This window comes from Pleuronectes platessa, chromosome 11 (assembly GCF_947347685.1).
Source record: "Pleuronectes platessa chromosome 11, fPlePla1.1, whole genome shotgun sequence".
In the NCBI taxonomy this organism is placed as follows: domain Eukaryota; kingdom Metazoa; phylum Chordata; class Actinopteri; order Pleuronectiformes; family Pleuronectidae; genus Pleuronectes; species Pleuronectes platessa.
This window is the reverse complement of record NC_070636.1, coordinates 11,081,496-11,103,659: the sequence shown is the minus strand read 5'-3', so window position 1 is coordinate 11,103,659 and position 22,164 is coordinate 11,081,496. Positions and strand designations below refer to the sequence as shown.

Sequence of the window (22,164 nt, the reverse complement as noted above, 5' to 3'; positions counted from 1 at the left end):
TTAGCCAGGATTAAACAGAGCCACGGCACATGCAACTTTGATGTCCACTCCGCGCAGGCCGGCAAACAGAACACCTACACACACACACAGACACACAGACACACACAGCACAGATATCCTTATCAGAATTCACTGAGGCATGGAAAACATTATGGTTTTTAATCAATTACCGCTCTCACCTTTGGGGCAGCACATTCATTACATATGATAGGAGCAGCTAAGGGACAATATTCCAATCGCATGCTGAGATTGAAATGAAAGGAAGTGTATGGTTAGAGGGGAGACAAAGGCTGCAATTTCACACAGCGGAAAATCCCCGGCTGGATTTACATATGTACCCACAAAAAGCCAATACCGCATGTGATTCCACTGATGTAATTTATGTGTAGCCCAGTGATTTATCATCCTTAGATCACCATGTAGAAATCAAGCCCAGATCTCCCAAAGAGCTTCTACACATGCTGCCAGTAAATGATAGCTGTTATAAAAGTTTATCATGGCTATGAAATGGAATGAATCAATCAAAAAGGCCCGGGTTACCGTCATGCAAAATGGTGCCCAATCAGAGGTAGTTATTGGGTAGGAGGGGGTCACAATGATTGAACATGTGCACAATATGCATGCGGAAACATTTGTTGTTGTTTTTGTCCCTGTTTAAAATCAATCAGAATACTCAATATAACGGAATATTTCAGTTGCAGTATAACGGGAGGCAAAACCGCAAGTTTCAGACAGTAGCAATATTCAAAGAAGCAGATGTGCTGCTGAATCTTTTTAACGTACATGTACTGACATCAAAAATGTCCAGAACACAGCTGTCCGGTCAGCTCAACACCAAACATCACAGACCAGCTGCTGCTCACATACTTGAGTGAAATGTAAAACTATACATACAACACGAGGAGGAACAGTTATGTAAATACTGTACATGCTTGGTAAGTATGTGAGAAAGAATATCACATGCAATTTTCAAGTTGATGTATACTTATTGTGATATTGGTGGTGAGTACACACCCTGGGATAAACAATGTAAATGGAGAGTTGGAGGGGTCATAGAATTCAAGTCATTTTTACTAAAAGCTTTCTTGAACAAGGTTTAAAGTCCATATGGGAAACTGAGGCAAGCTTTTTGAATTGTGACTTCACAATGTGAAAACTGACAGACACTGAACCAGATAACAGTGAATCTTTCCATTTAACTTCAATTTCAGTGTAATATCTTATTTCTCTAAGAATAGAAAGGAATATATTTTACACTTGAGTCACAAAAATGACAGAAAAATGCATATTCACTTAAGGCTACCGACAAAAAGAATGCAAACTTTTTGTGTCCTTAAAACTAAGGAAAAAGCAGTGTATTTTTTTTTTTTTTTTTTTTGCCAGAACTTTGAGGAACCTTTGAAATGTGACCAAAGTGGTTGGAGTATTACAATTTATTCAGTCAAAAAGTTATTTAAAAAGACTTTAGAGGATCAAGTCTCTGAACCCGAACCCAGCATTAAAATACTGACTGGGCCGAGATTTATCCGTTTTGAAAAGTTCTCTGACAGCAAGAAAAATCTAACAAAAAGGCTGCAATAAGCAAAACCATCTATCGTAATTACTAGATTCAATTTTCCATTTTTTACAGTTGGAGCCCCATCTTTTCTCATCACGAATAACGATGTATGTTACCTTTAGGCAATTTGACAACATTCTGATTTACTTTGAGAAAATGACACCAAAATAAATAGCTCACTACGCACTACTGAAGCTTTTACTATAACAAAACCTCTGATCCTTAAAAAAAAAAGCCCATCGGTGTATTTGGCACACAGACTGCTGGAGTCTACTCCCATAAAAAGAGGATGTGAGCACCCATGCGGTCAGCTGCACACAGCCCCACGTTTGCTGCACAGTGTAGAACTCGAGTCCTTTCCCCAGGCAACGGCCCATCAGACCAGACAAGCAGGCCGGGTGTTAAAGTGTGAGCAGGGTACAACGGAGTAACAACAGGGCCATCTGCCCTAGGAATGCACACATCCATCTTACTAAGGACAAGCAGTCTGGGACTAGATAAAGAAAAACAACAGGGGAAAAGAGAAAGAGAGAGAGAGCAAGGGAGAGAGGAACAGAAAAAGGAGGCAAAAAAAAAAATAACGGAAATGTAAAAATGTGTGTGGTGAAGCTGCAGAAGAGAAAACGAGTGAAGACAAGGTGAGAGAAGAAAGAAGAGAGAGGCTGGAACAACAGAAATCTAAACTGCGGGGGCATCGTCTGCAGACGCTGAAATCACACAAGCACAGAGTGTAGTTTTTTATTTTTCTCTCATATTGCTGTGATCACTTACAGACTTTTCAAAGCATCTGCGGTACGGAATGATAATAGGTAGTCGGATAAAGTCTGGATTGTTGGTTACTAAACGTATGTTGCCCACTTTCCTTTTAAAAGCTTAATTTGACCAACTACAACAGACAATAGCCCGATGCTGCTCTACCACAGAGCAACTGGAGGAGCCCTGTGAGAATAACACCGCTGACTTATGCAATGTTTTGAGAGTAATGTTCATAATCCATTCATGCATCTGCGAAAACAGAATGTTACTCTCCTTTATTCTATTAAGCGTGACATCAGGAAGGTCGGTGGAGAGGACAGCACTGAGTCTCCGCTCCCACCATCATCACCGCATCGTTACCATCTGGATGCGAGTCCGAACACCGCAGTCAGCAATCTGGGTGCGGTGATATCATGTAGCATTCTCCATTTGTTTTTATTTTTAGACCATTTCCTCATCGCTGTATAATCAGTATATATGGCCCCACTGCTGTAGCACTCTGTCGCCCTCTCTCCCTCCACATTACCTTATCACACTGAGAGCTTTTAGCCATGCTTCCAGCCATTAGCTTCAGACAGTCGGGGGGCTACCAGGCTGGAACACACAGAGAAGGAGAGAGAGAGGGGTTGAAAGTGGCCTCCTGGTGGCTCTGGATGATATAAGTGGTGGAGCAGGTCTTTTTATAACACCACATGACCATCCTGTGTGCGAGCAGGCTCGGTGCGGGGCTCTAGGCATGTGGAGCATCTGTATGAAATGACCTTCGACAATTTTCATTTCACTCACACAGGACACAAAAAGTTCACGGAGACTTCTGTCCGATTGAGCCTGCTGTAAACGTGCCATTGAGCAAGGACTTGAACATGAAACGGTTTAAATTTGTGATGCAGGATTATTGTACTGGTAATCTACATCATTGTATTGTTCACAGTAAAGAAGTGTTACAATGAATTGACCTGCACTGTAATAAACTGTAAATAAAGTTGGTTTAACTTAGGAACTAAAGTTTAACTGCTGCCGAAAAACATGACTGAACTCAACATGAAGATCAGCTTTGTATCAACTCAGGAAGTACAGTTGTTTAACTATTAATTGTTCGCTGTTAAACAATGGGGCTTGCTTGCTTTATCTTGTCAAACATATATTCACTTCAACAGTAACTCAACTCGTGAATCAAAGTTAAGATAACCTCTGTTATAGTCATACTAATTACCCCCACCAAGGAGGTAATACCTTCACCAAGGGGCCTATGTTTCTGTCTGCTTTTGTTTGGCAGTTAGTTAGCAGGATCAACCCAAAAATTAAACAAGTAATTTCCATGACATTGGTGGAAGGAAGGGGTATGGGTCAAGGAAAAAAAACAAAACATTTGGAGCAGATGCAGCATTATTTTTATTATTTTATTTATTTCACATTCATTGACATTGTTTTTCAACATAAATAATAAGAATATATCATGATTCTGGATGAAATACCGTCAGGTGTTAAGGGGAGTGATATTTATGAGTGAGTGCAATTTGATGCCGATCCAAATAAAAATCTGGATCCAGTGAATTCAAATGGCGTTTTCAATCAGAGACCTATAGTCAGAGGAATCCACTCTAGTTCCATTCTAGTTGCCCTTTCAAGTTAATTGGACTAATGAATCTAAATACTTTACATGTATTCCTTAACCTACAATGACTGATAAAGGCAAGTTTTCTAAAGGTTAACAAGAAAACTCTGTCCCATCTCAACCCATCAGCCACAACATTAAAAGCAGTAACTGGTTTACACTAAATGCATCGACTATTATTTTGTCCGATCAATCATTTATAATCACTGCAATTACATCACATCACATCAGCGCACAGATTTAGCATGTGCCCAATTATTTCCGTCCGTCACATTGAGGACATTCGCTCGGCTGCTCACTGAAGCGTCTGAGCCGGTCAGAGTGCCTCGCCATGTGAGACCCGCTGACATGTTATTGACAGATGGCCCACGCACCTGCCCTCCACGGGAGACTTCCAAACCAAACAACTCCTGGATACACCGAGGTGAAATCCTCACATCAATATCAATCAATTATTCACATATTTGTGCTGGCTCGCAACAAAAAAAACCTGCTCGCCTGCTTTTCACAAGTGCCAGACCGCCATGCATCTTTCAGGAGGGGATTGGAGGGGATCCGGCTATTGCCCTGCGTTTGATCCGACGGCTGCGGTGGAACAACTTTTTCGCACTGTCACAGCGCGACACACAACCGCGTTTAAGTGGGTCAATGACTCTTATTGTCTGCATTACAGCCATTAGCTTTTATGGAGGAATACATCAGTTGTACTCGTTCTATATTTGAAGTAACATGCAGAGCAGCCTGTTTTATTCATTTTCAAATAGCTTTCGATACAAAGCCGAGGTCAAGCCTTACACTTTTTCTGCATACTAAGTGCACTTGAACTGAATACATCACTACAGAGGAATATTTTTGTGTGGGCGCCTCGGTTAAAGTACACGCTGAGGGAAGAAGTGGCAGTAGCAATAGTACTGCAGTTACGCAAGCAGCTGTGTTTAGTGGCTTTGGCAGTTCTTGAGGGAGATCTAGTTTATTATTCCTTGTTTAGTCAGCCTCTCTGGACTTTTTCCTTGAAGTGCTTCATATGAAGTATAAAAGTACTACAGTACTACACAGTGCTTAATGAGGTTTGCTTTAGCACATACCATCACACACTCGGCCCGTTTCTCGCCATCATTCTACACAGAAATATTAAAGCTGTGCCCCGAGGTCGACGGCAACAGCCCTCGTGCCGTCGCTGTGCCCCTGCGTTCGCTGGGAGAGGCAATGACTCTGTTTTTGATCCACTCCAATATCATTAAGTTATTAGTTGATTTCAGTGGATTTAATCAGTATGGTAATGCCTCTCCACGGGAAGATAAGTCTCTCTCAAGAGCAGTTTCGCCGTCCACTATGCCGGCTGATGAGACACAAGCCCCCAAAATAATTCATCAGAAAAACTGCAAAAAATAATTTATCAAAAGTGCTTCTCGCAAAATCCGCTCAGGACCTTTGCTTCTTAATAATTAAACTCCGCAATTAGGCATCTTACCATGCGCTCAGTGTGAGGCTCCATGTAATATTCATAACCATACATAATTATGCAATATATTCACTGAAATAAGAGGCTATATATTCACGGTGGGGCTGTCAAGAGGCAAGACATTTTTATTTGCTTTATAACACCGTTTCATCTCATACACGAGCAGCAGCTGGCTGCTGGAGACAGAAGTGAACGCGGACGTCTGGTCCTCAGCAGTTTGACACTTTTTTCCGACTCTGGTAGTTAAAGGAAACGGGAAGCGAGAAAGAGAGAGAATGAGAACTGAACGACGAATCCCCCTCGCCACAGGAACTGCAGATATCAAAGTCTCTCTGTTGGCCACAACAAAGGCATACCTTAGTGGTATCATGTATTGACCACAGTCATCACATGATGCAGAAAGAAAGAAGAGGCATTAAATTCAAATGGAGCAGAGATGGGGCGCCGTCTCAGGATGGATTGTGTAATAAATTATACATAATGCTCATCCCGGCATAAGCAACAGCAGCGGCCTACAGTGGACACACAGTGGACAAGGTTGGCTTTCATCTCGAGACGCAGTTCAAAGCCACAGGCTGCGCGCAGAACAAACTGGCAATCAAAGCTAATGTGTAACTGGGCAGTGGTGCACTTCACAGGGCCTGTCGTCTCGAGTGCAGCGAAGATCACACGCAGAAGCGTCTCTCACATCACAATGGCTGATTTTCAACACACGGCCTTTAGAACTTATTATTTTTCACCATGTACATGTAATAAAAAAAAAAAAGACGCTACTGGGAGCTGGCGTCTCTTGAAAGCCTTTCATGACATCTATGTGATGAATGAGAAGAAAAGCATACATTTTATTCCAACTTTAGAGTACAGTTGACGAAGGCTCTAATACTCCCTCGGCGAAGCCATCCCCAAGGAATCGGCTGCTCTTTGCCTGAATTAAAACTTTACATGGGAAGAATGAAGCAGAGGCAACATAGGATAAGATGCAGTGTAGTAGACTAGCATCCACAGAACACGGGCTTTACTTAAGCGCAGTAAATACAATGAATCCGGAGCCCTTTGTAATGGGATTTCATAAGTTTGTAATATCCACACAAAGCATCTGTAATGCTCACATGTTTTTATAATGCGATACAATAACAGAGAACATGCTGTATGCCCAGATGGTTGATGAGCACTGCTTTGCTCTGTGGATCTACTATGTTCTATGGATTTGAAATCAGTAGGTATTCTAAGTTAAATCAGTCCCTTTCATCATTTGTATATTAAATACATTTTAATGACAGTCGTCAGATACCAATAGGGAATGTTTGCTTCTTCTTTTTTTCCGGGAAATACTGGAAAGTATATTTTCTCCAGCATGTCCATACTTCTAACACTTCATAATCAACAAAACAAGTGTGTTTTCCTGCTCCTGTCAGAGGCTGTGCTGCAAAACAATGACCTTTTAGAATATGACACAGTTTTACTGTCGATATAATACAGATGTGATTAACATAAATAAGAGTTAAAGTCAAATAGGCGTAAAGGTCGTCACTCAGGACTAGTCTCGGGTCCGCGGGGTGATTTACAACAACTTAATTTGACTGTGTGGAGTAATTTATCTGTGACAGAGCAAGCCGTGCAACTCCCGGCATGTCGCGCGCGCACATACAGGCGACAATATGCCATGAGTGCACACATCTCCCATCTAACCAATCAGTCAGGATGCTTTACAACTTCTGTCAGAGGCCCTAACAGTTCCCATAAATTACAAGGCCATTGTACATGGTGCCAATAACTTTTGAAGGAGAATCTCAGCCAAACTGAACAAAGTAGTATCGCCTGTTTTTATACACGGGAGTCAAGATGGCATACTCCTTGTAAAGTACAGTGTATGAAGGCGACAGGGTGCAGTAAGTACTTTAATGGTGGATTTTTGCTTTTAAGAAAAAGGTCAACTATTTTCACTCAGCCGAAAAATGCCTTTCAAGGATCAAATCTGGCACCGGCTATAGACATTCTGAGGCGAGACAAGTGGCAGGCAGGTTTGATTTTGTTACAGATCACTCCAATTCCCTTCCACTCCCCGCTTCTTGCCTCTGTGGCTGGAGTCTCCAGTTATGCTTTGCATTTGTGTCATCTGCAGATCCACAGTGACAGCGAGGGACTGTGAGGCATGAATGATGCCGAACCATTCATAAACAGCAACAACAATATATAACGCGATAGGGACAGAAAAATGAGTACGTCAGTCTGTACTAGGCAAGCAATGATGTGCTGTGATATATTTCGAATGCCCCCTACAGTGCCCATTGGCATTCTGCAGGGAAATCATAGGCAGCGCTAGAGAGCACGAGGCTGCATCTCGACCTCTAGTACTCTCAATATGAGGATAATCAAGAGCAAATACATATTTGTACTTAGAAATCATGCACACGTCTATGGCAGAAACGTTCGATGCGGACTGCCGTTCCTCCTCAATAATGTGCCTTTGTGAATGCACGTGGATGTGTATTTGTGTACCTTTATTAGAGCACGGCTGACATGTGCGTGAGGCCGGGAGCCTGCTGTTAGCACAGGATGCAGTGATTTTCCTGGTGTCACACTGACAGAGTGAACCTCAGATTGAAGGGCAAACAGTGATAACCACCTGCAGGGATTTGCATCCTGTTCCATTAGTCACCTTTGGAATTTTCACAAGGGACAATAGAAGATGCTGGGAAACCACTGAATGGGCCTCGCTACTAAAGCCTGTGTTTTGTCGGCAATTAGAACGAAATTGCCTGAGCAAACTGAAAGGCATATTCCCCCAACAAAGGAGAATGTCAAGTTTACATCACTGCTTTGGTCTGCATTTTAAATCCCTATGTTATCTTCTCTGCGCCCAATAATCAAATGTGTACAGCACCTATTTTGTTGTTTCTGTTGCAGATGTGTTCTTCTGCAGATTGATCGAATAAAAGCCGGACCATGTAATTCTACTTAGAATAAGAAGTTGTGGAGAAAAACAAGGATTTTCATAGTAACAAGGGGCATATCCTTCTCATTCTGTCTGAGTGGTTCCAAATTACAAAGGACACGGGATATAAAAAAAAGTGGTGAATACTCCCAGGCTCTCAGCGTGGCACACCTTGATGTGCAGGTGCCTTTAATACCGGAATAAGTCATCTGAGATAGGAGAGGCAAAAGAAACCCACTCAACCAGATGGTCTCCATAAAGCATGGCGTAAAGCTCTCCCAGATGTTGAGAGGTGGTTGCGGATCTGGTGACATGCGATGTGAGGGAGGAACTGGTAATGCGGAGTGTATTAGTGGTCTCTTTATGGGTGCATTAGGTGCTGCGGAGGGGAATGCGGGGGCCGCCGCCGCCGCCGCTACCAGGCTTTATGCTTTGATGAACCTACCCTTGAAAAAGCGGGACATCCGTGACCGTATTCTGCTGAGCCTGGAAGACACCTCCCTCTCCTTAGCCTCCTGGAAAACATAAATCAGTTTCTCATATCATCATCTAGTCATATTCAATGCATATGAAGCTCTAATCAGTAAATCTGTCAGCTTGCCCCCCTTTCGGTGATATATCAGATTCGTAATACTCTCCCACATTTGCAGTAAATCTCTGACAAAGCCTGTGTTTTTAAAAAAATTCCAAGACAGGGCTGCATGGAGTGGAGAACTTGACTTGAAAACAGAGTGGAGTAGCAGCTCAGTTTAGGATGTCTCTGTACTGAGAGATTCAGTGCATTCCAAAGTGTCATCTCCACCCTTACTACTAAACAGTGGCCCAGACAGGAAGCCGGAATAAATTTCCCCCCAGTTCATCGTCCCTGCTGAGAACTAGCAGAACATCTCAGTCTGATTAATGGCTGTACACTGTCTAATGAACAGTAATTGAACGGTATAATGCAGCAAGTCCTTAAAAGCCCAGAGGAATCGTCTTCCTCCGCCCGGCTCGCTGGAAAAAGCCAGGCGGTGACATTGTCTAGAGTTGATTATAGTTGACCTTGCGTGGGGTGAATGAGGCCTTTGAAATGGCTAACCTAAACTTCAGGGAATAGGATCACGGAAAACCAGCTGAAAGACAATTGAAATGGACCTGTATTGGGAAAGGAAAGGATGGATCAATGGGGCGCTCGATAACGATTCGATTTTTGATCACAAAATTCCTACGAAGAGGAAGACGATTGATCAGACAGCCCTCGTCGTATTGGCATTTCTAACAATATTAATTAAGAAAAAATGCTTAGCTGACTGGTTGATAAATCAGCCAATATTGTCAAATCAAAACAAATGATAGTTGTAAACGTGATACGACACCGCTGAGCGCAAATCTACCCTTGTCCACATTACCTCAAAGTGTATGACATCCAGAACATAGACAGACCCCCCCCAGCATGAAATCAATCAGCTTTTTAACAAAGTGCACTCTAAAGGAAAAGCCAACCTTCGGAAAAGCCCAACAAAAGTCAGTCAAGTGATTATAAGAAAAGCTTTGATAAATGTTCATCAGACTCGCGCTCGCCATCCATCACCCTCTTCCACCCAGATAGCCTGACTTCACTCCCAGCGGACATCTCCACTTGGCAGAGATGCTGAATCTCGTTATTCTTTATTTGGCCCGGACCACACAGGTCAATATCACACGTGCGCAGCTGCCTCGCCGGTGTACTGTCTGCAAATGTATTCACTATTTAAATTCCCCCGCAATAAATCATTTAAAGCTTCGGCTGAAAATGTAATCATGTAATTGAATTCGGTCATCAATATCTACTATATACATGCACCTATACGAGGGGACGCGGGGCATTTCACAAGCACGTATGAGCGCCGGAGTGGGAGGAAATCTGTCCGAACTCAGCTCAAAGTATGAGTCATAGCGATGCAGTTATCCCTCATTATTATTCACAGCCCTCTAAATGATGAGGTTGCCGACAACGTAGACAGCGACAGTCTGTTTGGCCTCAAAGGGAAAAAGAGGAGAGCACGCGTGAGTGATGGTTAGACTTTAAGTAAGGAGGTCTCACCTGCAGCATCATTATTTCCAGTGTGACAACAACGTTTAAAAAGATGATGCGGGTCTTGTTAAAACATGGATAAAAGATAAAACAGAAATGCTGCAGGGAAAGATTTTGGTGAGGCTCAGGACGCTGCTTCCCCCTTTTCTGATGTCTACTTTAATTTTCTACAAGTCAGGCTCAGTTAATGTCCTCAGACCTGACACAGGTTTGACAACTGTAGTGTAAACTGTACTTAGTCCTGATGAGGATGTGTTCTGGCATGATGTCTTCAAATGGAGAGCTTGCAACAAAAACACTTCCTTCTCCTCATGTCAGTGTTCATTGGCTGACGAATCAAAAACTGCTTTACAACATAATTATTGCAAAAAGTAGCCGAGTCCTCGCACGGATCATTATTATCGTTATTATTACTTTCCACTATCTAATGGTCAAATCCATAGCCAATCTGAATCAGCAACATTCCGGTATGACTACAAGCAATAAGTAATGAATTAAGCTATTGATGAGGTCTTTAGCCCAGGTCATAACTGACCCCCAGAAGTCAATAATTATCCTGATAAGAATATCTTTATTGCAAAAGTGCATACGGCAGCAAAATCATCGCCACACCAAAACATTCCCCTATGGTGTGATTGCCAATGCCTGAAATTATAGTTTTCATTAAAACAAAATGTTCAAGGTTATTGATTGCTTAAATAAGACTCAATATCTTCTCATTTCAATGCCGAATGAAATTGCTTGGAATGGTAATATCACCCAACTATTGTGCATTCATCACAGTTGCACTGCTCCATATTGTCGTCTCTCGAGGATTATTAGAGCAAAAATAAGTGCATTTAAATGAGTGTAATTTCTAGGAACCACAGATCCATGCAGAAACATCTGTATGCACAGCTCAGCCCTACTCCATCACTGAGAACATTACACAATAACCAGAGTGAGGACAGACATCAAATACAGCCGCATGCTTTTGTGGAGCTCGACAAATTACAGACACACACTTTATGCTATTCATCTCTGTGATACATACAGTACCTTTGGCTGCAGCTAGAAGCTTTAAAAAAAGAAAAAAAACTCATGCTACATGAAAATTTGAACCTGAGGCTCAGGCGTCTTTAATCCTGAGTCTCCAGTAGCAGAGCTGTGGCCTGATGCTCTTTACTGACTCTCCGTGCCCTGAAGAAAGGCTGCACTGGTAAATACACAGGACATAATATACAGAGAAAACCATGGCTACAGAAAAACAGGTTACACACACATTATGTGAAGGTATTGTGGCCGGAAGCTGGTCTGTGTGTTGCTCATGCAATTACGGGCCCGGTGATTACCATAATTGCTGGTTAGACCATTTTTATGTGACCTAATCAAAAAACAAATGAAAAAATTGGACGTAATAATAAAGTAAAAATGAACTAAAAGTGAAATACTCACTGTATAAAACTTATAATAAGGGTACTTACATCATTCCGGGAACCTGCAGACGAAGACCTCTGCAGACACCAGCCGTGTGAATCATGCGGGGGGGCCTTGGAAGCACTCGGAGAACAGCTCCCATCTCCGCACTCCTCTTCAACTATCTTGGCCTCAACCTGCAGGAAGGGAAACAGAGATCCCCCTTGGCTTACACTGTACCGTACTGCTGTATTGATTTTACAAAATATTTATATATTAATGCAACTTGTTCGCATGAGCATTTATAATCCTTATTCCGCTCAGAAAAGAACAGTTTTTATGTTGTTTTAAACTTACTGAGCTTGTGCGACGGCAGAAATAGCTGATAAGTAACGACTGTAAGGAAACACAAGTTAAAAACTAAAAGAGTGAAAAGAAAATGAGTGTATTTTTTTATTCTGTTTGAAGTTGAAAACACAGAAAGGTCAAGCTCATCAGGAGGAGATGATGCTACTGTAGTAAAAAGGGCAGTGGCCTCTTGATAGACTGGTGGCTCTACAAATTCTCATTTGTCAAACAATCGGAGGTGTTACTTTCATAAGAAGAAAACCTCTATAGTAATCGTGCATTTTTAACATCCCTCCCCTTTTCATTTTCATAGACAAGAACCAAAAAAAATGCATAAATCCTGAAATCCTGTTTTCACAAATTCAAACTTGCACAACTAAATAGAAACCTCGGTTTAGCGTTTACTGTTGTCGGCTCTAAAACTACATGACACCATGTCGAAGACTGAATTTTTTTAAAGCCAACGGAAAAAACGGAATAGCTTACTGTAATTTGCTATGCCCAAAAACACATGAAGGTGCAAGTGCCTGAAAACTGCTGGAAGACAACTTTCTCGCTCACTTCTGGCCATCGACTCTGCTTCAGGCTAAAGACTCTGTGCGCAGTGAGAGCGTCTGCGGGGGGGGTGGGGGGGGGGGGGGGGGACGGACAGATCGGTGAGGGACAGATGGGGACGCCGGCCAATCATTTCATTCAGTCCATTCAATGGGTTTTGTTTACTACAGTCCTGTCAGGGCCACAAACACCAGCTTTTGTCTATTCATTGATGGCTATCAGGAAATGAAGAGGATTTCAATAAGTAAGATATAAAGAGTTTCAGAACCAACTTGCCGATCCTAACTTTAATTATTTAAGGCTAACAAGGCTCAATCAGGTAGATGGCGCTCAATGCACTGTTTAGTTAATCTATCATGTGCAGATGTTTTCTCTCCTGCGACCAATTGATTGGTTGAGAGTCGGCAAGATTTCATTCGACCTAGATCTTCTCTGTTTGACTACAACCCTGATGTAGCAGCAGACACACGTTTCCATCCAATCCATTCATCTCACATCAAAGCAGCTTTAAATAGCTAGTTGTGTTGCGTAATCGACATTTACACTCTGCTTCTGCTTGTCTTCGAGGCGTGTTGGAAAAGTTGGAATCAGGGTTTGTCTTTGGGGATGACTCTCGTAAGATTAAAAAAAAAGGCCCGAGCTGTTCAAAGATGAAATGTTGAACACTTCAACAGGCTGCAGGTCTGTGTGCGGTCGGTGTTTTACCTGATCAATCGGCAGGTCCACCTCCAACCGGCGGTCCTCCTGCACCTCGGCCGCTCCCGCCGTCTCCCTTCTTTTGTTTTGCGCATTGAACACACTGCCCTCTGTGAAAAGTGATTAATCACAATTACCTCATCGGCTGGCAGTCGCCTTCTCATTCTTCTGCACTCTCATCCACTCTCCCCCCCTTCCTCTCCCTCCATCCCTCACTGCCCTCCTGTCCTCTCCCCCCTTTTTTCCCCCTGTTCAACTTCACAAGAGATCAATGTCGCTGTCCATCCATTTATTTGTTTGGAAACGCTCTTACAGACGAAAGCGCCACGGAGAGCCACAGCTGCCGCGCCGCAAATATGGTCAGTCAGAGTGAACTTTCGGACCGGGGGGGTTAGCTCTTGACAGTGACAGGTTGCTCCTGATGCATGTGGGGAATAGCTTATATGGCAATGTCACAGCGGTTTTCTCTCCATGAAAATGAACTCCCTTTTTTTTTCTGCCACTGCTGGACCTGATGCAGGCAGGAATGTGAGTAATGAAACACACTATTAAGCATGAATCTACCTCGACGGCCTTAAGTTTTTTCATCTAAATAGTAAATAACCGAGCATGCAGATTAATCACTGATAAGGCGGAGGGAAAACGTGCAGACAAATAAATTCGGTTCGTAGCTCAAAGAGGAAATTACATAACTGCAAAACCATGTAGACTTGATTATGTATTTCAGTCGGGTATTATTTTTGGATCTCCTACTAGACTCACTGTGTTTACAAAAAGGAGAAAATGATGGAAAAAAATCGGATGCCAAAAGCTCTGATCCGGTACCTGATGACGCTTGTGAACGCAACCTGCCTTTATTAAGTGTTCTCAGGAGGTGATTTCATTCTGGAGCAGAGTCATGACTTTTATCTAACAGACCGGCCTTTGGTAAATGACTTCTGTGAGAGGAAACCACACTGTATAAGCACGGTCAGGTGCAAAAAAATAGTGGCCAAGAAACTCCACTCTGGTCTGGCTACAAACGACAACATTATCCTGACACGAGCCCAACACGAGAAAGAAAAAAAAATATTCTCTTTCAGTAAGAGAAAACATGGCAGGTTTCAAACTGTGGCAATTATCCAATCTATTCCACCGCATAACATTGTTTGTGGCACAGGATGAGTCTTTCAAGTCGAGTCAGTGTATTACTGAGCCCAGATGGTAAAACAACCAGCCATGAAACAACACCTCCTGAATAACTAAACAGGAGAAGTAAAGACACGCCGTCTCTTTATTATGACTTTTAAACAGCCAACTGCTGAAATGTTCCAAGCCATCAATCCAAAGCGGTGTTTTGTCACTTTTATGATCTTCTGTCAGCGTTATTTGTGATTAATAACTTATTACCATTTTGATTCCCACATCAGGAGAAAATTGGAGCGATTTGTTTCCCCCCACATAGTTAGCGGGGCTTTCTGGATTCATACTCAACAAAATGGCCTGATTGAATTCATCTATGATTTAAGCCCCCTTGACGGTGTTTGAAGTCTTGTTCTGTTTAATATTCACAGAAAAGAGTCGTGTTTCTTACTGGGAGCTGTGCTCTGTTTGGACTTTAAAAGGAACAGGTTGATCATTCAGAGGAAGCTCCAGGACAAACCGAACAGTACACTTCCTCTTTACTCCCAACACACACAACACTTTCATCTTGCACACTCCCACGCATGCACACTTCACCCTTACACATGTACACATGCCATTAACTGTATATAAAAATGGATGAAATGACAGCTCCCAAAAAGTGAAGCCAAAGTGTCTTGATTGCCCCCTAGTGGCTGGCTGCTGTAGAGTCATGAACCCTGCCTCCTCCGTGTTAGCCATATACAGCTATACGAGCTAAAAAAGTCTAAATATTATTTTAGGCAGTCTTCGTTTTTCCATTAAGTTCAGTTTTAAATTGTTATTTGATGCTTTTTTAAAACAGACTGAAAGGTAATGATTGACAGCTCAGACTGACTTGTGATTGGCCGAGAGTGTGTATCAGCGGACTCTGGCGCCAAATTGGGTCTTTGCCACAAGATGGCAGCATTCCTTTATGGTATGTATTGGCTAGATTTCTGACTGGTGGGAGGAAGTGGAGACGTGTCATCCATCGTTATACATGTGTCTATGATACACAGGAGAGGGCAGGAGAGATGTTCTTATAGAATTGCTCTGCTTACCCCCTGTTGGGTGGAGAACTGTGCTTCTGGACACCCGCCTCTGATGTTTGGTTCCGTCTGGCTTGGCTGTGTGTTTCTTCATGTGGCCCCTGGCTGTGTGTTCAGGGTCCACGCTAAAGCCTGTGTGAGGAAACTACATGGACAGAAACAGTAGAGGAGAAAACGAGGCCACAGATTAAGGCGTTTTTCCTTAGATCTCTTCGTGATTCATTATTGACTTCGTTGCTGTTGTTCTCTAAAGAGGAAGAAGAAAAAAGACAGACAAAACACGCTGAGGCGAAACTTGTTTCTCTTCTTTTCAACCCTTTTTTACGTTTTCCATTGACCTCAATTTTTCTTGAGCTGATGTGCTTTGTAGCTCCCCTGTGATTCCTACTGTATTGAATTCATCTGGTTCCAATACATCCCTTGCACAACCTATCAATCACTAGGGAGCGTGGCAAACTAATCATTTATTGATGAAATGGGGCAGCCATGAATTTCTAACTGCATTTGTCTTATTTATCAAGCCAGATCAAACAATGAAAATCAAAACAAGCTTAAAGGGAAAGGGAGGGAGTCGTAGGGAATAACTTATTCTTCGGCAGTAGACGGTGGTAGGTTATTGATGGAGAGGGGAGGGGGGGGGGAACGGGCTGGGGACTTAGTAGCATTGTGGGAGAGTGAAGGAGCAGGAGAGGAAAAGAGAGAAGGAAAGAGAGAGAGAGAGAGAGAGAGAGAGAGAGAGAGAGAGAGAGAGAGAGCAGTCGGGAGAGTTCAGAGTGATGTTCAGACAGCAAGGTACACATCTGAATTAATGCTTCCACAAAAGGCAATTTTCTTCTCACAGGCTCCTCATCCCCTCTGTAGGTAGCAAGGTGAGGTATGTCTCCCTCACAGAGACTGAGAGACACAGATACACAGAGCGGGAGGGAGCAGACTTAATGTTTCTTTTCAGCTACAGTGCTCTTTACTGCAGCTGCCTGGCTGGATCCCTGGGCTGGCTCGGGGGATAGTGTAGTGATCTCAGGCTTCCACCAGAATACACTTCTGGCAATGGTGTTTGCAAGCTCACTAACATGGAGTCTGGGGAATAACCGCAGTGTTTCTTCACTTGTTTGCTGTCTTTAATGCAGAGGCAAAGTCTGTTGATATTCTTTTGAATTTCTACAGCCGTTGGTGGGCCGAGGGAGAGAAATAAAACAACAAAAGCAGAGTGAAGTTTGTCTGGTGTGTTCAGCGAAAGGATGGGTTGAAATGGAGTTCACACTCCAGTGCGGTGGTGTCCACAACGACGCTAGATCAAAGCCAGAGGAGCCGTGGCACTGTCGCAGTGGCGAGCTGTTGATTTAGTTTCATAACCTCGACTCGTCTGCGAGCGATGTGAGGCAACTTGACGGTAAAAGGTCACAATCAAAATGTATCCGAGCAGCCCAAAATTGAGCAGCTTGTTTTCCAATGTTTACAGCCTGGTGGTGAGATGTAAATAGATTTTATTTAAATCCACACAGTTAAATCAAGAGCGTCTCACTCTGGGAGGAGAAGGCAGAGGACGGCGGGTGCTGCGGAGCCAGGAGAGTACAGTACAAGTAGCGTTACAAGTGGAAACACGGCAGCGGAAAAGCTGAGGTCATCTCTCCCCTCTCATTCTGCATTACATATCTACAGTACCACGTCCTGCGGGAGCCGACAACTGTGTGTATCAGGAGGCCCGAGAGAGAGAGAGAGAGGGGGACCGAGAGAAAAGCAAGTGAGTTAGTGTGAAGGGGGCTCAGGGGGGACCGAGCAGCAAGTAATCTGGAGCCCCTCTCAAGTGGCAGAGAACAGGAGTCAGCAAGAGGACACTGTGATATGATAGCCAGGGGAAAACAGGGGGTCCCGACCAACTGGACCGACCAGCTCCCAGCCACACTGGCTGCGGTATCAGTCCGAGCCACTCCCATGGCCCTGGTCCTCAGCGAGCAGACATGCTGGCAGCAGCAGCGGCGGCGGTGGGGGGGTGGGTGTAGTTTTCCACGGGGCATCGCTGCTTCCCCAAACCAATGACATCATCCACAGGGAAGCAGAGAAATGAGGAGCAGCGGCCAGTCACTGCTGATCTCAGAGAAGCGCGGCTATTAAAAGCTCTAATCAGACGCTCTGTGCTGTTTTCACAGGATGCTTAGTGTGAAGTACATCTGCGGCACAATTGCACCGCTCATTACGATTACTGTAATATGAAAGCATTGCTTTGATGCACACCATTATTCTTTTTTATCTCCGTCTCTTTGCATTCCCCCTCTCCCCTATTAATCTTCTCTTTATGCCGCGTCTACCTCGGGAACTTTCCACCTCATCATGTGTGGGAACACCTAACTCAGCATATGTGCTCGCTTCCAAGCGGGAACACGTTATACTGGAGGGTTTCAACGCTGCACTCTGCAGAGCCGTCACTTTAGACTTCAGTGGCTGCTCCCAGACCAGATGTCCCATTCGGCAGAGTCGAAATGCTCCGCCGCCGGTGCAGACAAGGTTACATTTTACACTGCCTCGCTGTGCATGTTTGAAAAGATATTTTTACGGGCGTTTCAGACCAGACTGCTGTTGTTTTGTGAGGTCAAACTGAAATTAATGACAAGCACGACCCCATAAATGTATGTATAATCAGTAAGCTCAACCACTGAAGGATCAGGACACTGTGGGCTGTATTTGTCACACGTCTCTTTCCCCTCTGAAAGCTCCTTATTAACTGGTCAAATCATGTTTACAAATTCATGAGGGATCAGGCGAAGAGGCATGGGGAGTAAAATGCAGCAGCATCATGTCTAGTGAATGACTAATAATACAATGAGCTGCTGGATGCAAAACACAGCCATAGCCCTGTCTCTGTCTCCACCTCATGGTACTGGGTGAAATGGCACGGGCTCTGGTCTTACGGGTATCCATTCAGATTGTCTCATCTTTATGGTTAGGACCGAACCTCAGCAAAGCAAAGTTTGATAACAATGTGGTTTCATCTACTGTTTTATGCCTGGATACATTTTAATATGCAGAAGGCAGCTTAGATAAAAGCATTCAAAATGATTCCATAATATTACTAACAGATATTTATAATACTTCTGAGTATAATGAAAGTCAACCACATACACAGCTGGAGAAAAGGTTGGGGGTATTTTTCTGTGTCTGAAAAAGAAAAAAAAAAAAAAAAAGGCATCTGCCAAAACATTGTCATCTTTCATGGTTAGGAAAATCAGATGTCAGGCACATCTCTCACAGGCCCCCCCCCACCATCTCCACCGCAACCTGCTGAGTGGGCATGTTCTCATCTTCAGCGTGTGATTTGGTGTTCATCTCAGGCCCCGCCGCAGCGCAATCCTCACAAGGATTCAAAGCATTTCACCGTCTACTTAATCACAATACAAATTGTCCCGGTTCTGGTTTGAATAAGAGATTTTTTTTGTGTGTGTGTGTATGTTTTTTTTTCAGTCAGTAAAGTCCCCCTGGTGCATATGATCTGTCTGTGAGGCTCACTGCACTTGATCAAGTGGGCCAGCCCGTCTCTGTGGGGATTACCCATCAAAGTGAAAAGCAACGGTAACTCAATCCCTCCCGCAGACAGTGATTGATGATAGCACTGTTTCATAACGAATTACACCCCCACGACAAGTCTCGCACGTGGGAAATGTTAATTGAAATGCTGTGTGCGCAAGGATACACTTTTCCACCGTGACGCGACCGAGTGTTACAACAATAAACTGAGGAGGAAATGTGACATGTTAGCCTGATACAAGCAGGGAAAGACTCTGAAGCAACTCTACTCACCACATCCTTTGCATGGAGTGTCTTTCTAATAGGAGGCAGGACGTCATGACTACAGAGAAGAAAGAGGGGAAACCAAATGGGAAAAAAATACATTTTCTCTTTCCTTTCCATATCAATACAGGAATCGAATGCTTATTTGATCTGCTGAAGTGGAAAGTCATTCTCCTCATCGGTCTCATACCTTTCAATTGAGTTGTTTGCCCTGATATAAGCCCTGGGGACGCACCGATCATATGGGAGAGCTTTAAACCTTTCTGCACCAACTGCAACGTAGTGCTGGTGGTTCTCCAGTTGAGTGGAAGCGCAGACAGGCTGCCCATCTAATGTGCAAAGCCTGTGAATGCAAATAAAGAAATTGCACAACATCTTCTAAACTATGCTTTATGATGATCAGTGTTTTAGATTGTTAGATGTCCCAAATATTGTCCTACTAGTGAGCACATCACAACCCTCACCATCACTTATTAATTAGAGAAATCTTTCCACTCTGCTAATGCATTTAAACTGACAGGAAAGCCTCCACTAATCATTCCTTCATCCGTATTAGAGAAGCTGAGTCTCTAGAGCCACGCTATATGACTGTGCATCATTTTCAATAAACTGCAGTTATTTGAAAAACATAATGAACAGCATCATTTCTGTCATGGAAAAATATTTAAAAATAATTAGAATATGTATTATTTACAGTCAGGACGTATATTTCTAATGTCTGTGCTTGCCAATCACTGTTAAATGACAACCTTCAATCAATATAGTGACATTAGACATCACCTGTACACAGCACCGGTGCGAAGATGCACTTTCTCCGTCACCATGGCTAAAACATTCTCCCAGCTCCTGAGAGTGTACTTTGGGATCCGTATCCGAGCTGGAGGCCCCAAGACGTCCCCGTTTGTAAAGACACTAAGAAGCACAGCAACGTATGAGACACAGAGTGAATTATATATATATATATATATTTATGAATTACATTCCACAACACAGAACATCTTTAATAACTTAACAACTTTAGATCCAGCTCAAAATCCATACTCACTTTATTGTGCAGGACTCATCTGCAGTTCTCTTCCAGCGAGCAGAAACTAATATTCTGCTGTGAACAACTGGTTGGATCTAAAGAAATACATAAATAATATTAGGGAATACACTTGTATATGACCTTTTACTGGGACAGTGATCACAATGACAGTAGGAGCATAGGGACTGTAACCCCTTAACTGGGAGAGTGGCTGCAGCAGATCCCAGATGTGGGGTGAGAATTTTCTTTTCAAAACATGTATACATCTATAGTTTCTGTTTTTCGAGTCAAGGACACAGAAGTACCGAGCAATCATGTAAAGTTGCAGCAGTCCATCAACATTTTATTACATTTCAACTAAAAACTCTTCCTTTATTCCCAAACCTGAATGACAAACATCAGCCGAATAAATCTGCTTTCACAAAACTTCACTTCTCCTTTATTTTAAAAACCTGTACTAGCAATATGTTTTGTATTACTCCAAATCATTGTAACTTCAAACTTTATTTACTCTTTTTGTCTTTTAACCTTTTGTGTGTGCAGACAGGTCCCGGGAAATGCTATTTGGTTCCACTGTTTGTTTTACAGATTCGGCTGGAATGACATAAATCAACTTGAAACTTTATTAGCACAAAATGACAAACACTTGATAAAGAGCAAAACATTTTACAAATCGAATATAGATCAATTGTGTTATAGCTCCTCACTGTTCTTCCGCAAGGCATACAAAATATATCAATATTTATTATTTATTTGTTAATTTGTTACTGATAAATATCTAGAATTACTGATATTGTTTTAATCCCCTGTCCTGATTCATATATGGATAGGGATTTGCTTGAGTCACTTTAAATGTTCAACTCCAACTGATCTTCTGTGTAGCATCAGCAGTATGGTGTTTGAGTGTTTGGTCCCAATAAGCAACCACTGAGGAAAAACTCCTCATCATATATTAATCAAAAAACTTGTTATAGTTTGAAGTTAGTTTAGTTCATTTCAGTGGAAAGAAAATCCAAACATTTCAAAGGGAGCTTTTACCGGTTCTCTTTTCTTATTCTCCGGCTTCTTGGTTGTGATCTCGCTGTAGCTGGAAGGGAAGAGAGTGAAGGGAGACATGTTTTAGGGACAGTGAAGTTTCCAGACTGGAGCTCACTTGCTAAACGAAGGCACGAGTTCAGGGCCCAGACTGGAGCTTATCCTCGGTAAAAGAATCCCCTCCACACACACAAACACACACACACACACACACACAAAAAAAACAAACACATACACCTCACATCAGCCTGGTACCTACCCCAGCATTTTAAACTGCTCCTTTCCGGCCGCGACGTACACGCTCCCGTGCTTCAGCTCTTCCAGACGCCGAACTGTGTGGCCCAGCACCGGCGTGTAGAGCCTTCTGACGGCGCCGAACGGAGCCTCCACCCCGCGGGTCACCGAGGTCAGGAAGCCGTCAAAGGTCGACACCTGCCGCGGGTTCACCGCTATTGTCCTTCCGGGAAAGAAGGCGTCCCCGTTCCGGTAGACCCGTACTATTCTGGTTGGAGGTGGGTCGCCTCTTCTGCCCGGTGGGCCTGGCATACTGGAACCTGGCTAACAGAAGATGTCCACAACAACAACAACAAACAAACAATGACGGCGCTGCCCACTGTCAACTGTATATATATGTCAGGTTTGTGTCCGGAGACGTAACAGGAGATAGCAGGTGACATGGAAACCAGTTCCTCCACACGAGAGGAGCAGCATTAAGAAACCCAACCTAACTGGGAGCTAGTTTGTTAGCACCTTG

At 43.2% G+C, this 22,164-nt stretch overlaps 1 protein-coding gene across 1 annotated transcript; it reads right to left on the bottom strand.

Annotated features, from left to right (window-relative positions):
• LOC128451095 (doublecortin domain-containing protein 2) lies at positions 1-21,956 on the bottom strand. Its single transcript, XM_053434865.1, has 12 exons — positions 21,670-21,956; positions 21,414-21,462; positions 20,394-20,470; positions 20,129-20,260; positions 19,539-19,691; positions 19,358-19,406; positions 15,578-15,710; positions 13,383-13,483; positions 11,857-11,971; positions 11,341-11,360; positions 8,772-8,841; positions 1-74 (listed from the first exon to the last, which is right to left on the bottom strand). The coding sequence occupies exons 1-12, from the start codon at positions 21,954-21,956 to the stop codon at positions 1-3; spliced, it is 1,260 nt and encodes a 419-aa protein (XP_053290840.1).
• Positions 21,957-22,164: the final 208 nt, after the last annotated feature.

Bases quoted from the DNA above. Each gene is read 5' to 3' on its own strand.
- LOC128451095 (XM_053434865.1), bottom strand. From the start codon at position 21,956: ATGCCAGGCCCACCGGGCAGAAGAGGCGACCCACCTCCAACCAGAATA. The intron at 11,972-13,382 runs GTAAAACACCGA...CCCTTCCTGCAG, and splicing joins TGGACCTGCCGATTGATCAG to GTTGAGGCCAAGATAGTTGA. The intron at 8,842-11,340 runs GTATTTGATGTC...TATGTTTTCCAG, and splicing joins CTCCACAAAAGCATGCGGCT to GAGGCTAAGGAGAGGGAGGT.